Here is a 14,664-nt window from a genome sequence, read left to right as displayed (position 1 = left end):
TGGAAGAAACGATAAAAAGGATAGAGAAATATGGCGACGAGATCAACTGCGCAAGAAGAAATGTTATCAACACAAGAAAAGTTAATCCTCACTGGACAATTTATCAAGCTATACTGGAAAATATTGTTTGCTATAACCTGGGGTTTGATACTGATCCCACCTCTGCTCGTTCATAATTATCCGGTATCAGACTTGATAATATCTAAATTAGTAATATAGTTTACACACACACACACGCGCGCGCGCGCACGCCGACACTCGTTTCAAATATGACACAATTAATTATTAATTATATATTACATGTACAATTAAAAATGAAAAAAAGAAAAAAACACTTGAGCATACAACTATTTTATGATCATTAGTTTACTTATTCTATAAATTTGTTTAACAAAATATTGTCATTATGTTTAAAACGCTTCAAAACAAAATAGTTAAAATATTGCTTAAAAATGTTTCTGTTGAAAAATTAAGATCTTCGAGTTGCGTGATACATATGAAGCAAGCGTGCGATTTTTATGTATCTACAACAGAATATGATGATAGAATATTCGTTTCATCATATTTGTAGGAAACTAGATGCGCCTACGCTGTATTAGTGATGGCTGGATATTGGATCACTGAATGTTTCCCCATGGCAGTTACCTCGTTGATTCCACTGGTGTTATTCCCAATATTTGGAATATTAAGCACAGCAGATACTTGTGCTTGTTACATGAACGACACTATAATGGTGTTCATAGGAGGTTTGGTTCTTGCTGTCGCAATTGAACACAGTAAACTACATCTACGAATCGCCCTTGGGGTGATGAGAACAGTTGGCTGTACTCATGGAAAATTACTTGGCGGTCTTTGTGTTGTAACTACTTTCATATCCATGTGGGTTTCAAATACTGCAGCAACTGCCATGATGGTGCCGATCATATTTGCGGTTTTGAATGAATTAGAACAGGTGCGATATCTAATTTTGTTCTCTTCTCTTTTTAATTCTCTTCTTGTGTTACTTATCATGTTCTTTTCAGGCTGGACTCTGCCACGTCTTCGAGGAGATACCGGTTCCTCCAGGATCAACGGACCCACCGTAAGATATGGAACGAAATAATATGAAAGATAAACAAAACATGAGTAAGGAGGGAATTAGAGAATGAATAAGCATTAGAGACGGGAGCAAGGGAGGGAAGAAGGAAAGAACAAAAAAGGAAAAAGGAAAGAAAGAAAGAAAGAAAGAAAGAAAGAAAGAAAGCAAAGAAGGAGATAACAATTTTCTGATTCTAACATTACACATCGTAGGGAACGGAAACCGACCAAGGTAACGAAAGCTTACTTAATGGCCGCAGCGTACTGTGCAACTTTCGGAGGTACAGGAACGCTCGTAGGCACCGGAACTAATCTCACTTTCAAGGGTATTTTTGAAAGCACATTTCCTGAATCCGAGGGCATTAGTTTCACGCAGTGGATGATAGCACAAATGCCACAAATGATTATTAATGTCTTTTTAACGTGGATTTACCTTCAGCTAATGTTCATGGGTTTATTTAGACCCCATAGCAAAGATGCACAGATAGCGAATATTGGAACCGAAGGAGAAACGGTTACTAATCAAGTAATACGAATAGTTGTAAATTCCTTACACGATTTACTTTCATTCATTTATTGAATCTGTTTAAAACCTGTTTAAAGGTGATACAGGAAAGATACAAAGAACTAGGTGGCATTACGTTTCACGAGGCAGCAGTTGCCGTCCTTTTTATTACCTGTATATTTTTATGGTTATTCCGAAAACCAGGCTTCGTACGAGGATGGTCTGAAGCAATAACAGAAATGTTAAATATTTGTTTACATACGGTTCATTCATCTCTCATAATGAAAAAAGAATTCGCGCACGTATAAATACATATTCACTATGCACCTTTACTCATCTATGAATTTCATTGACAGAGATGTTCGAGATTCAACGCCTGTCATATTCATATCTATCATGATGTTTTTCATTCCGAAAGATTTGGATTTTCTTCGTAGCTACAACAAAGACCGTGAGTATAAAAGAGGCAATTATGTATAGGCAATAGTTCTTCTGTATAATACAACTTATCTGTTTATCTATACATTATTTTTGCTTTCGTAGCCGGTGAGAGACCCGTCAAATCTTCAGAAGGTTTGGTCACATGGGACGTGATCCAAAGAAAGATGCCTTGGAGTTTAATGTTCCTTTTGGGCGGTGGATTCGCGATATCCAGAGGCAGCATTGCTTCCGGTTTGGCAAGGAAGGTCGGTGAGACATTGGTGCCGCTACGATACTTTCCCCCTGTATTGATCATGCTGTTTGTTTGTTTGTTTATTGGCACTATTACGGAGTTCACTTCCAATGTCGGTATCGCAAACATTACTTTACCAGTCGTTGCACAAATGGTAAAAAATTACATGGACATTATAATGCTATTCAATAATCTATCCTCAGCTTGTTAATAATCACTTTATTGTACAGTGTGTTGCAATGGAGATACATCCCATATATTTAATGATACCAGCAGCTATATCGTGTTCTTACTCTTTTCGATTACCAGTTGGTACACCCCCAAATGCAATCATAGCAGCCGTCGGGCACATTCCAACCAACTGGCTAATGATAGGAGGTTGCGGTCCTTCTATATTCTCTCTCATAGTAAATGTTGCTTGCTTTGCTATATGGGGTACTATAATTTATGATGTCAAAGAATTTCCCGACTGGGCTAAAAGCAATCACCCAGCCAAAGGAAACCCATGAAATCGTATATTTCATTCTTTCCTTTTTTTGTTCTGTCTTTTCTTTCAGTTCTCCTATGCTTGTAACATATATCGTGTTTCGTTCATTTCTCTGTTAAATAAATGTACACTGATTAACTGTGTCTAATTGCCAAATTAAAATATTATTCATAATTGAACGTAATAGACTCTGTGTGAAATATGACACAGTATATACGTGAATGTTTATATAATTAAATAATAATCGCCCAAAATACAATCACAGATCTATATAATTTCGATTAGTAAACCAATTAGATTTTGACTACTATTCATGTATCAAAATTTAATATAAACTTTATTATAAATATAATTTATAAATATATATATATATAACATTTATACCGCAATGCATCAATGTAACGATTATGTTGGCTGCGTCTTTAACACGGATGATTATTACGTTGGCTGCATCTTTGATACGGATGATTCAATCTTTTTTGGACTCGAATTAATTTCTTGCTGTTCTAATCTACGATGTCGTAACATAGTTGATAGTACACCGTTAAAACTTGCAGTCTTCTTCTTAGCACTTCCTTTTGGAGTGCTTTCTCCAGTTCTACGAACCGGTAATCTCGGCGACGACATCTCATCCATGAAATCAAAGTCTGACTTTTCTTCGGTCCTAAACAAAAATACAAATGGAATTGATACAATAGAACGAAAATAAGCTATGATATGACAAGCTGTGTACTAGAATTATATGACAAACAGTGACTCGTGAAAGTATTCGAGTACAGAAACTTTTTACAAATATATTACGCACAGTATATGAAACATTTTGACATTTCATTAGCACTGTAACAAGAAACAAGTACCATAATTATATTGATAAAATTTGTAATCAATCTGAAAATGTAATAGAAATTATAAATTATGAATGTATACTGTGAAAAGATCTAAAATAGTCAATTATTTTTAGTATAATCAAGAGACAATCTCGTATCTCATATTATGGCTAAACTTCATTATCTCCTTAAGTGTTGAAATACTTTTGTGAGACACGGTGCATCAATCTCAACATTTAAAGTTAAAATGTGGGATAGTAGATACTTGTACTCCTGCGAGCCATTATCTTGCTGCCGATTGCTTGAAGGAACAGGTGATGGACCTCTTCTACCTGGACACTTCCAGTCGAGTTCCAAAGCTCTGTTATTGGCTTCGAGGGCCTCGATCAATGTTAATATATCGTCAGGTTTCAAAGTCCATTCGTTCTAAATGAGCACGAAGGTAAAAGGAAAAGGGAGAGAGCTGAACGAACTGGATAAACAACAATCTATTAGTCCTTCCTCCATCTTTTACTCACTTTTCCATCCATTTCGTATTTCTCATCGTCTGAACATTCTATCGACCAATCTTCTTCGTTGCGCTCCATCTTTTATCACCTCCAAGTTATATAAAAACCTCAATGAAGTAATTAATATAAATTGAAGTAAAACATGTAGGTTCGGGTTAAGAAAAATTCAAAAACTATTCGGCTAACATCAGTAGCCATACCACTCGTAATAACAAAATTTAGTTACCGATAACGTCGCTAGTTGTCGCTATTGATCAACGTGTAAATTCAAAATTTCGTATGCGTAATTGCAAAAATGAAATCAAATCAACATAGTCGTCGTATATATACGTATACAAAATATATGATATTATAAATAGACAATAAGTATACTACTTTCTATTTGAAATAACCAATTAACTCCAATTCGTCCTTTCAAAGCTCCAGAACTTAACAATGGTTAATTTTGATACATTTCATGTTTGTCTAAATAATGTAGACATTTGTGAAAGGATAAGAAATATGACATGATTAAACGATAGAGAAGTAGATTGACAAATACGATACGGCGAAAGACCGAGTATTGAATATTATGGCACGAATGTTCTTTCCCACGATTTTCATATCATGCTAAATCATGTCACAATACCATGATACGAATGTTTGTTTAGCGCAACATGCTACCTTTATTCATGTAAAGAAAGGAATATGTATGTACTTTGATGAAATGAAACTTCCACCGAATTTGTTTATTCCAGGTGATCTTATTTTCTTTTCGGCTATTCGTATTACATGATCCTTTATCACATGCCTTCTTCATACTATAAAAACGACTGTTCCTCCCGTTTGTTCATACATGTTTATCAATTTTCGATTGATTAAATTTAATAAAAATGATCATATACGCAAAACATATAGCAAACTTAAAACTTTAATTAAAAAGTCTCTCTTTCTCCCTCTCTCCTTCTTTCTCAGTGTGCTCGCGCAAACTGTCCAATAACTAAATATGTATATGTTATGTCTATAAACATCTGTTGGTTGCGGACGCTCGCGCCCAACAATACCATTAAGCGCTCAACGAAGAAACGTGTTATTTCTCGGCAAAGTCAATATCGAAATATGAACGATAACTACCTGCCAACAATTTGACAAGAATGAATGAACAGTCGAGACTAGTACTTGATATAATCCCCTTTAAACGATTGTAAAAATCTGAGAAATAGAGAGATTGTGCCGCATTAAATAGTAATAAAGTGCTATTTTCTTCTTTACTCGCAACATGTTTAAAACCATTTGGCATTTGTTTGACACGAGAAAGGTGTAGTGTAACCTAGCTGCTGTGCCGTGCTGTGCTGCTTTTTTTTTTATCTCTGATTGATATTTGTCCTTTCTAATAATTCTAATATTCAAGCAGCTAAACAGAAATATGTGTATAATAGAACAGCAATATTTATTATTTCATTTTGTTGATAGAAAATAATTTCAGTGAATCGATGTTGAAACATGTGTGATATTGAAATGTAAGGAAGAAGACCAAAAGCTTGTTTCTGCATTTGATCGATTACGCATGGAAAGGACAACGGAATAAAAATAGATCGAATCTTTTCTTCAAATACAATACAGCTAAATTAGAAAATCGATCGAAAAATTTGAAGATGGAGTTAAAGCGGATAGAGAAAAAACGAAAAGCTTCGTACGATGGCAATCTTCGTCGAGCGATGTTTCCCATATATTATCTTGGTAAATTGTGTGGTGTGGTTCCAGTAAGATTTTACGTGCACGCTTCTGAAGGATGTCAGGCTCGTTTAAATATCATAGACCTCGTCTATAGGTAAAAAAGAACGATGAATGAAATAAATGAATATAACAAAAAATCATAGTTTACAGGACCTTTTTGATTCAGAATAATCCATTAATATATATACTGATAAAGTTATTCGATTCCCTCCTGATGTACTCTGTAGAAATTGAGAAATTCTTTGATAACATGAAAACGTTTGTTTCTACTGGGAATATTTGAATAGAATTAAGTAACAATGCACGTTGTGCGTTTCGTAGTTTGTGCGTACTGATACTACTGCTCGGCGCGGAAATTTGGGGCCTATGGCGAGATCTGAAAGACGGCTGGGAGCATAGTACCAGACTGAAATCTCGGACAGCGGTGATCGCGACATGCAGCGATGTGCTTGGAGTAATGAGCTTAACGGTCGTTTGTATCGTTGGCTCCCCTTTCCGATGGAAATCCCTGCAACTTGTGATAAACAAATTAATCGAGGTGAAGAGTCGTTTTACAAATTTTTTTACCATTCCATCAACGGTCGAAATGATAGTAAAGCGTTTTCGCATTTTCATTTCAGGTAGATAAAAAAATCGGTGTATCGTCTACAAAGAAAGCTCGAAGGTTCACGATTTGTTTAACGATATGTAGCCTCGTCTATCTCTGGTTCAATTCGAGTTTAGACTTTTATTCATGGAGTCGCAAAGCAAAAAGCCAAACATTTGCTGACAAAGGTCCTATTAACTATGCACCTCTATACGTAATGTATACCGTGATCATTTCGGCAGAAATCCAGTATAGCGTGGCAACGTATAATATAGGACAAAGATTAGTTCGCTTGAACAGTAGCCTGAAAAGTATGTTGGATACAAATAATACAAATAATAGTAACAACGACGATGCGATCGGCTATTTTCGAAAATTTTCCGAAACAGGTAAATAAAATAAGTCGGAAACGTAGAATAATATTTTTTCATATAAGCCTTTCGTTTTCGAAAATGTAAATATTTGAACGAATATTTACAAAGTTTCCTGTATGTACTTTCCCCTAATAACCTATGCTGAATCTTTAATCTTTCATTTTGTCACCAATACAACCGGAACTATATATGTATTTGCTTAACCTAAGCAGCTAACGACATTGGAGGCAAGAAAGGATGGAACATTACACCAAAACGGCAACTCGTATTAGGCAGCTATAGATTGTCACGGAAGATGGATGGTAAGTTTGCTAACTAATTAATGAAAACTGATCGGTAGAAGAATACGTTAATTCGACCTCACCTATTGTGATTATTTACAGAAAGCAAAACCTACGTAAACAGTATATCTGAATTGATAATGGTTCATTCTTTACTTTGCGACACAGTATCCCTCATAAATACTGCTTTCGGTGTCGTACTACTAGCCGTCACTATATCCTGTCTATTACATCTAATCATCACGCCGTATTTCTTGATCGTGCAAGCTAATGAAAAACACGAATGGATATTTCTAGTCGTACAAGCTGGATGGTGTATCATTCACATAAGCAGAATGCTGATAATCGTTCAACCTAGCTATTCCACAGTCGCGGAGGTAAAAGATGAGAGAAAGCAAAGTGGAGAGGGAAGAAGGGAAAAACGATAGCTTAAAACTATTTCGGTTCCAGGGAAAAAGAACGGCAACTCTCGTTAGTCAGTTACTTTCTTGTTGTTTTGAAGCAGACGTCCGACGAGAATTGGAAATATTTTCGCTTCAATTGTTGCATCGACCTTTGGAGTTCTCAGCATGCGGACTCTTTTCCTTGGACAGAAACTTAATAACGTCGGTAAGAATTCTTGATTACTCGTATGAAAAGCAAATGCATTTAAGCAATACGTAAAACATATATTATTATATTTATATTGATTGTGTGCATGTACGCACATATGATTTAGATCGCGGGAGTTATAACAACGTATCTCGTTATCCTGGTACAATACTGAGCAAGAGAGGAAGAGTGATAGAGAGACAATCGCATATTACGATAATGACATTTAATATACCAATTCTCGTAAACAGCGGTAATATACAAATACAAGTTACTCGTATCATAATCCAACTACTAATAATAACGAGTTGTTCCATCGATCGAACGATCGACGTTTAATTAAGAGCGCACCTCGTACGGTGTCTAGAACTAGACGTCAGTCACAGCCTATCCAAAATATTCCTCGGCCTCGTCTTGCTGTATCTCTGAGAAGGGAATAAGATCGCCTAAAAACGGGAAACTTGAATAGTCTCGTTTGAAGAAGCCAGGTATCTCCTCGTTGAATCAACTTATACGCCTATGTATACATACGATTGTATAAGACAAATACAACCTATCGTATACTGACTCATTTTCTCTCACTTTGTCCGATGCACTCTATGCACTCTTTTTCGTACAAATTACTCTAGCAATAAATATTGGATCGTTCCAAATATCTAACTGTGTGATGGTTGGCTATCGGCTCGCGCGCGACCTATACGTCTGCTTGTAACACACATTGTACAGACATAAATGATAAACGTGTGAACGTGTATCGCAGCTGACTTATCGTATTATGGATACACTTTCTGCATTGTTGAAAACCAAACAGTAACCGGATTGCTGCGAATGTTACTTCCTCGAGGTTCCTCGCTCGCGCGAGAGTGTTCAATTTACCGTGGCTGCTGTAACCGGAGGTTGCGCTTTCTGATGCGCAGCCTGCAGCAAATTATCGCAGCAACTATCTTTCGTCAGGTTCAAACCTTTCGATCTTTGACAAGTCATCAAGTTCTCAGAATTTAACTCCGCATCGTTTTCTCCTTTGTTTTGATGACGAGCATTACACTGACATGGACTTGTGTGCCGATGAAGTCGAGAGAAACACTCGCTACAAACTCTCACGGGATTATACAGTTGTTCGCTGGGTAGTGGTGTCGAATTCTCGGAACAATCCGCACAGAAGATCTTACCGCAGCATCTGCGATAGATGAGCAAATAACTCATTGTAAAATTATATTCTTGTATTCATTCTACATTGAACTGTATTATATAACTAGTTTATCCAAAGATATTACTAAACAGTGATTACGACATTACAAATGCCACTGCCCTGTGTGCCGCGTACCTGCAATGATGCTTACGTCGTCCCAGCCAAAATTCCGTATCGCATCCCATGCATCGACTTACCGCGTGATCGGGTACCCAGAGAATAGGAGCAGGACCCAATTCTTCCACTGCTTCCCAAGACATGTCTGAAGGTAATGATTCTCCATGGTCGCCGGTACTTCCAACTGAATCTGGTAACGATCCCTGAAACAAAAAATCATATTCAATCGACTTCCTTTAATTATACTTCTGATATTTTCTTTCTTCTTTTTTTTCTATCTTTCTTCTTTCTTTTATTTTGATTACTTTGTATGGAATAATTTGTAATCAACTCACAATATCATCAACACGATCGATCTCTGCATTATGATTACAAACTTGCTTGATCAGAGCCATTCTCGTCGTATGTAACTCCTTCCTTAACGCTTCCTCTTTCAACTGAAAAATAATAAAAAAAAGAAAGAAAGAAAAGAAAAAGAAGGAAAATAACATCATAATCTTCCAGTTCCAAATATCTCTTCCTTATTATTATGCCCAATTGATCGAAATTAGTACCTTATGTTCCACTATAATCTGTTGTACACGCATCTGAACGTCACAATGTATAAGGGGAAGACCATCGACATCATCCAATCTATCAGGGTTATCTGGTACCGTATCTTGATAAGTTGGAGAAGCTGGACAAACGCTACTAGGTGTTCTCGATATCTGCGGTATGCTGGTATCACTAACGTCACTACCCTCGTTATGGTTGTGATTGTAATTTCGACTGCAAGAGCAACCGATTCGACTGGTCGCGCTGCTCTCGATCCATGGAGATACGATGTCCGGTGACGAATTTTTCTCCACTTTGCTGCTTGAAAAAAAAAAAAGAAAGTTGTGTTGTTTCGTTCGATCCGAATTCAAATTATCGACTCTATTTTTACATTTTGAATTTCGGACTCAAACTCGGGATTAAGTAAATATGTATAACAGTTAACTTATCCGTTATCTAGTTAATTAGCTTATTACGTTTGCATTTAATTCCTTGTACCGTAGTATGTACGACAATATGTAATGGTACTTACGTTTCTTTATCAATCGCCTCGAGTACAGAATCGTTACTCGGTATTAGTGTGTCCGTTGAACTGTCTACCGATGGATTTACTGGCGAGTCGTTCAAAGTTTGCGTCGTCGTTGTGTAACTTTTCGCTTTGTCCTGATTCTCTGTTATATTTTTCTCTATTGTGTCACTAATAATACAATTCTCCGTGCAATTGTGTTTTCCTTTCTCGCTTGTTTCCGTGTCGAGCGTTAACGAGTCAAATTTCCTGTCATTATATACAATAAATGATATAACATTTTTTTGGTTTTCGATTCATGAATACAAAGTATTCACGAATAACACAAACAAAATGACGTACTAAACTTATTTTCACATTGGACTTGTTTTATCAAAGATTAAATTGAAATAATTACTTCTCTACTGAGGCGCTTGGATCGCTGAGTCGACGGTGAAGATAGGCCGCATGATCGGGAGTGTGCATAAGATCACCGTATGAGCGAGTTTTAGTCATTTGTCCCTGTGGTTCTTCGTTCTCACCACCTTCGATATCTATCATCGTTATTCTTTGTTTATCGTCTCTGATACCGAGAGGAGATTCCATAGAACCTAAATATACTTCGGACCATAAAACAAGGTCGCGTACGTTACAACTTGGCCATAATACCTAAAATATACAAAAATTATTCTAAACATACTAAATGGTTGAAATGAAAAGCAATATGTTGCTTATTATATAATAAAACTTATGCGAGAACAACGTATAGCATATGCTGTACAGGACTAGTGACGACTTTATTACGGCTGGTATATATGATAAAAAATATCTTACTTGATTCTTTAACGGAGAATACAAATGATTTATGAAAGAGCTGGAATTGAGGAAACGCCAAACTGAAAATGTACGCTCCCGTATTCTTAACTGAAACCTTTCTTGCCTCGTGTTGCAGAGAAATGTGCCAAAAAGTTGTGAATATGTATGCTGTGCAAGTTTCACCTAAAATCAATCAAAAGTGTGCCAGCTTTAGTAAATTAGCCTTCCGATAATCGGCCAACTCAATCTACTTGATTTTTTCAAAATAGATACGTATGAATTTCTAACTACTTACAAGGTACGCAGGAGACATTTGAAAACTGCATTTGAATTGTAAAATTAACTGATGTACACAGTCAAGCCATTGCAAAAATACTGGGCATCGCTCGTTCGGATCTTCGCAGCCAACAGTTTGCCCACAACGATCCGCGAATTTGTGTCCAAAGTCTAACCATTCTCTCTCACATAAAACTTGGAATCCCTAGCAACGATCAAGTGGAATAACGAAACGATTATCAATTGCAAATAACAAACAAGAAACGAGAAAAGTACCTTTGGCATACCTCCATAGTTCGATAATAAGGATCGAGAAGAATCTGCGCTAAAGCGACTATCTGTGGTGTTCTATCCCAGCCGTCGCTACAATGCACCAATACTGGCCGGCCGTCTCTTTCTATCGCCGACGCTACAGTCACCGCAGCACGTAATAATCCAGACATATGTTGTAACCATCGTGTCCCTTCCAGAAGACTGAGCCAACTGTATATTATGAAAGATTAGAAAAGTTTTAGATCTTCCAATCGTAATAATAGCATAATAATATTGGTTCAATATGAAAAAATGAAGAAAACAAATAGAATATTTACTTAGGTTGATCCGCATCCGAGGCACAGAGTTGTCTCACCGCATGAAAACTCTTTCGTATCGAGTGAATATTTGGTAAATTCATAAATTGTATGTCACAACTAGGATAATATTCGGGACACTCACATCCACCACCACGAGCTCTATTCGCCACAGCGGTTGTATATGATCTAGCATCCACGATTAAGACTTTCTGCAAACAACATATGCTAATTCGTTAAGGATCACCGGTTTCAAACATTTATATAATTGGGACCTTTTTTGATTCGATGCTCACTTTTGTTCTATTTGACGTGACGTTATCATCGGTAGTATCGGGATAGATGATAGATGAATCCATCATCGTCGATTCACCTTTATCATAGGAACATGCATCTGAGAGGGCCTTTAAAAGATGTTCGTCATCTGGACTTCGCCATCCGAGCCATCCAACTTCTGGCTGACTGCTTCGTGCTATTACTGCGCCATTATTCACGTGCCTTCGAAATTATGAAAGACGAGAATGTGACATACTATAATAAGATGCATAATAGGGATGCTTCTCGTTTTATATATCAACATAAATACTTCTTTCCTTCTTATTTCTTTTTTTTTATACCTCCAAACAACAGCAGGGATTCGTCGAAAACTCCTAAATTTTGCCACAATCTCAAGTCTGTCATCAGGAATGCAAGAAGGAACCAGAAGCAATGGTGGATAGGATGGGCATATGCGATAATCTTTATTGATTTGACTTATGCGCCATGTACCATGCAAATTAAATTTTAGTCGTTCCACCTAAGAAAAAAAAGTAAAGAAATTAAATTATATTTAAATTGTGTCTTATCTACATGTATTTACTTACAAGTTACTTACTTCTGAATTAAAGGTAGCATTATACGATATGTTATCTTTCCCTAATTTGGTATTATCTTTGCCTTCCTCGATAGACCAAGCATAATATGCAAAAGCAAATATATCTTCTATACTCTTTCGTGGGTAAGTCACCTTATGTAATCGTTTAAACCATTCCAAACAATGTTCGTTTGTGGCAAAGACACAACTGAAATCATTAAGTTGTTTTCAATATCAAAATGATAGGAATGCTATAAGTTTCAACAAAGTACAAAAATTTCATACCTCAGTGAACGAGCATCCTTGCAACCAATATGCAGGAAAAAAATCTCTTTAACTTCTAGCTGTTCTATTAAACCCAGTGGAATATTGTAACATGCTTGACTTAATTGTAAATAGAGTCTATAATTAGAAAGAGCCAACACTCCATCCGACGTACGTCCAAGTGCTACAATGGATTCCCCGCTCAAAGGTGTAAATGGAACTGTAAGTGTTTGATCCTCGCATTCGAAATGCGTATGCTTTGGAAATAATTCCGAAGCATGTAAATGACAGATGGATTGCAAACTTGTTGGCTCTTCAGAACTCTCCATCTCCTCTCTATGTGACACATCATATACAAACTTCAGTCTCCTTCTTGAACATGAAAAGTTCTAATTGCGGGCTATATCTTTCTCACATAGTTTATAGACATAATGTGGAATTGAATTACTCCAATTTGTCACAGATATATACTAGTTCTAGTTATTTACTAGCATATATTAAAATATGCGCTTGGCCTATTTGTTTCAATACGTTCAAGTAATCACAAATATACGTTATCGAAAATTTATAAACAGTCGCAATATCATTATAACGATTGAGAAGTATATGATCGTTTAAGCTATGGATAAACAGAAAATTCGTTAAACTTATTTGAAATAACGCGATGCATCTATAAATGAAACATCGACGTAACATAAGCGATAGGATTTTCGTTTATTATCGCTTATCGATTTGTGTAATTTTGGGACATTACCATATGCAGAAATATCTTGATAAAAATATCTTGGAACAAATATATACAAATTACAAAAAAAGTGTTCCATCTTCATGAGATGAAAATGTTAATTTGTATTTACCTAGATATCAAGAAATTTATATGATAAATATAAAAAATCTATCGAGACAGTAAAATCGTTTAAATCGACATATGCATATTCGTCAACTGTCGAAGGTTGATAACACTATACAACCGATTCAATTGCATACAATTACCAAACTAAATAAATTTGTATCTATAAGAAGGTGCTAAGAAAACGTTGAAGGATAAGAGAAACAATTTCAACTAAAACGGTCGAAAATTGTTCGTGTTGTTTTTTCTAGAGAGCCGTAATAAACGAAAGGTGACGAAAAGTTTACAACAACAACGATGTCTCACCTTGAATTGCGAAGTTTCTCCGCGATGGACGATATCCAACCGTTCTGATACTTCATACAAAATCCATGAACAGTCGTTTACACAAGGAGTACAATGTGGACATTACTCAATTAAGAGAGAGCGAGAAAGAGAAAGAGATAGAAAAAGAACATTTCCCCGTGTAGGAAAAAATATAACGATTTCGACGTCAAACTTGGAAGTATCTAAGTATTTCAGATTTGTTTTTAGCAGGTACGTAGATAGCTTACGGTATAAACGATTCCGCTAGATTTATGCCAGCTCAATCCAAACGCGATCACTTTTCGTTACGGCAATTCAGGGGAATGGCCAGCATCACAGGGAGCGATCTCCATTAATTGGATTGTTTGCTTCTCTTCCCTTTTTTCCTTTTCTTCTTTCTCTTTTTTTTTTTTTTTATTTCTTAATTAAATTAAACTTGTAATGTTACGAAGGATTCGATTTTAGATTATCCTTTCTGAAAAATACTCGTTCTACTCAATGTGAAAGTTACATTGACAGATTAGTCCATATACAAATCAAGCCGTTTTTCCATTGTTCGATACGCTTCTTAGTGTCCATTTTCAACGAAGCTGTGTTTTTTCAAAGCCGTTACATCATTGGTCGAAACGGCGTGAGAAAATATTTTCCACTTTTCAAGATCAATAACATATTGGTAATATCAATATTAGGAAAGAATAAATTCGAAATTCGTTGATAATTTAAATGTTATTCAGATAATTGATATATTCAAAAGAATTT

The 14,664-nt window shown here is 36.1% G+C and overlaps 4 protein-coding genes across 4 annotated transcripts; 2 read left to right on the top strand and 2 right to left on the bottom strand.

The window, feature by feature from the left end:
* The first annotated feature begins 1 nt into the window (after window position 1).
* LOC117216951 (protein I'm not dead yet-like) lies at window positions 2-6,334 on the top strand. Its single transcript, XM_033464134.1, has 9 exons — window positions 2-183; window positions 572-952; window positions 1,023-1,081; window positions 1,258-1,603; window positions 1,681-1,823; window positions 1,939-2,033; window positions 2,126-2,409; window positions 2,486-2,662; window positions 6,116-6,334. Exons 1-9 carry the CDS (start codon window positions 31-33, stop codon window positions 6,191-6,193), a joined length of 1,716 nt encoding a protein of 571 aa, XP_033320025.1. The 5' UTR covers window positions 2-30; the 3' UTR covers window positions 6,194-6,334.
* Window positions 2,716-4,439, bottom strand: LOC117216907 (PAXIP1-associated glutamate-rich protein 1). The gene is made up of 4 exons (XM_033464074.1): window positions 4,088-4,439; window positions 3,835-3,995; window positions 3,127-3,406; window positions 2,716-2,854 (listed from the first exon to the last, which is right to left on the bottom strand). The coding sequence occupies exons 1-3, from the start codon at window positions 4,154-4,156 to the stop codon at window positions 3,181-3,183; spliced, it is 456 nt and encodes a 151-aa protein (XP_033319965.1). The 5' UTR covers window positions 4,157-4,439; the 3' UTR covers window positions 2,716-2,854; window positions 3,127-3,180.
* Window positions 5,785-8,193, top strand: LOC117216902 (gustatory receptor for sugar taste 43a-like). Its single transcript, XM_033464066.1, has 5 exons — window positions 5,785-6,332; window positions 6,415-6,769; window positions 6,967-7,056; window positions 7,138-7,412; window positions 7,486-8,193. Exons 1-5 carry the CDS (start codon window positions 6,252-6,254, stop codon window positions 7,696-7,698), a joined length of 1,014 nt encoding a protein of 337 aa, XP_033319957.1. The 5' UTR covers window positions 5,785-6,251; the 3' UTR covers window positions 7,699-8,193.
* LOC117216890 (myotubularin-related protein 3) lies at window positions 7,836-14,590 on the bottom strand. Its single transcript, XM_033464035.1, has 15 exons — window positions 13,906-14,590; window positions 12,771-13,121; window positions 12,507-12,693; window positions 12,250-12,428; window positions 11,929-12,130; window positions 11,654-11,844; window positions 11,351-11,546; window positions 11,083-11,268; window positions 10,806-10,970; window positions 10,390-10,640; window positions 9,999-10,241; window positions 9,487-9,787; window positions 9,268-9,369; window positions 8,951-9,135; window positions 7,836-8,803 (listed from the first exon to the last, which is right to left on the bottom strand). Exons 1-15 carry the CDS (start codon window positions 13,959-13,961, stop codon window positions 8,494-8,496), a joined length of 3,105 nt encoding a protein of 1,034 aa, XP_033319926.1. The 5' UTR covers window positions 13,962-14,590; the 3' UTR covers window positions 7,836-8,493.
* Between the last annotated feature and the right edge of the window lie 74 nt (window positions 14,591-14,664).

Source organism: Bombus bifarius, unplaced genomic scaffold, assembly GCF_011952205.1.
Source record: "Bombus bifarius isolate JDL3187 unplaced genomic scaffold, Bbif_JDL3187 scf7180000007974, whole genome shotgun sequence".
Classification (NCBI taxonomy): Eukaryota; Metazoa; Arthropoda; class Insecta; order Hymenoptera; family Apidae; genus Bombus; species Bombus bifarius.
This window is presented reverse-complemented; position numbering and strand designations above follow the sequence as displayed.

Excerpts from the sequence above, each read along its gene's own strand:
- LOC117216951 (XM_033464134.1), top strand. The coding sequence starts at position 31 with ATGGCGACGAGATCAACTGCGCAAGAAGAAATGTTATCAACACAAGAA. Across the intron at positions 953-1,022 it reads TTTTGAATGAATTAGAACAG|GCTGGACTCTGCCACGTCTT; the intron begins GTGCGATATCTA and ends TGTTCTTTTCAG. Across the intron at positions 1,082-1,257 it reads CCAGGATCAACGGACCCACC|ACAATTTTCTGATTCTAACA; the intron begins GTAAGATATGGA and ends AAGAAGGAGATA.
- LOC117216907 (XM_033464074.1), bottom strand. The coding sequence starts at position 4,156 with ATGGAGCGCAACGAAGAAGATTGGTCGATAGAATGTTCAGACGATGAG. Across the intron at positions 3,996-4,087 it reads AATACGAAATGGATGGAAAA|AACGAATGGACTTTGAAACC; the intron begins GTGAGTAAAAGA and ends GTGCTCATTTAG. Across the intron at positions 3,407-3,834 it reads AATGGCTCGCAGGAGTACAA|GACCGAAGAAAAGTCAGACT; the intron begins GTATCTACTATC and ends ATTTTTGTTTAG.
- LOC117216902 (XM_033464066.1), top strand. The coding sequence starts at position 6,252 with ATGAGCTTAACGGTCGTTTGTATCGTTGGCTCCCCTTTCCGATGGAAA. Across the intron at positions 6,333-6,414 it reads TGATAAACAAATTAATCGAG|GTAGATAAAAAAATCGGTGT; the intron begins GTGAAGAGTCGT and ends TTTTCATTTCAG. Across the intron at positions 7,057-7,137 it reads ATTGTCACGGAAGATGGATG|AAAGCAAAACCTACGTAAAC; the intron begins GTAAGTTTGCTA and ends GATTATTTACAG.
- LOC117216890 (XM_033464035.1), bottom strand. The coding sequence starts at position 13,961 with ATGAAGTATCAGAACGGTTGGATATCGTCCATCGCGGAGAAACTTCGC. Across the intron at positions 10,971-11,082 it reads AAATGTCTCCTGCGTACCTT|GTGAAACTTGCACAGCATAC; the intron begins GTAAGTAGTTAG and ends GATTGATTTTAG. Across the intron at positions 10,242-10,389 it reads CCAAGCGCCTCAGTAGAGAA|GAAATTTGACTCGTTAACGC; the intron begins GTAATTATTTCA and ends ATATAATGACAG.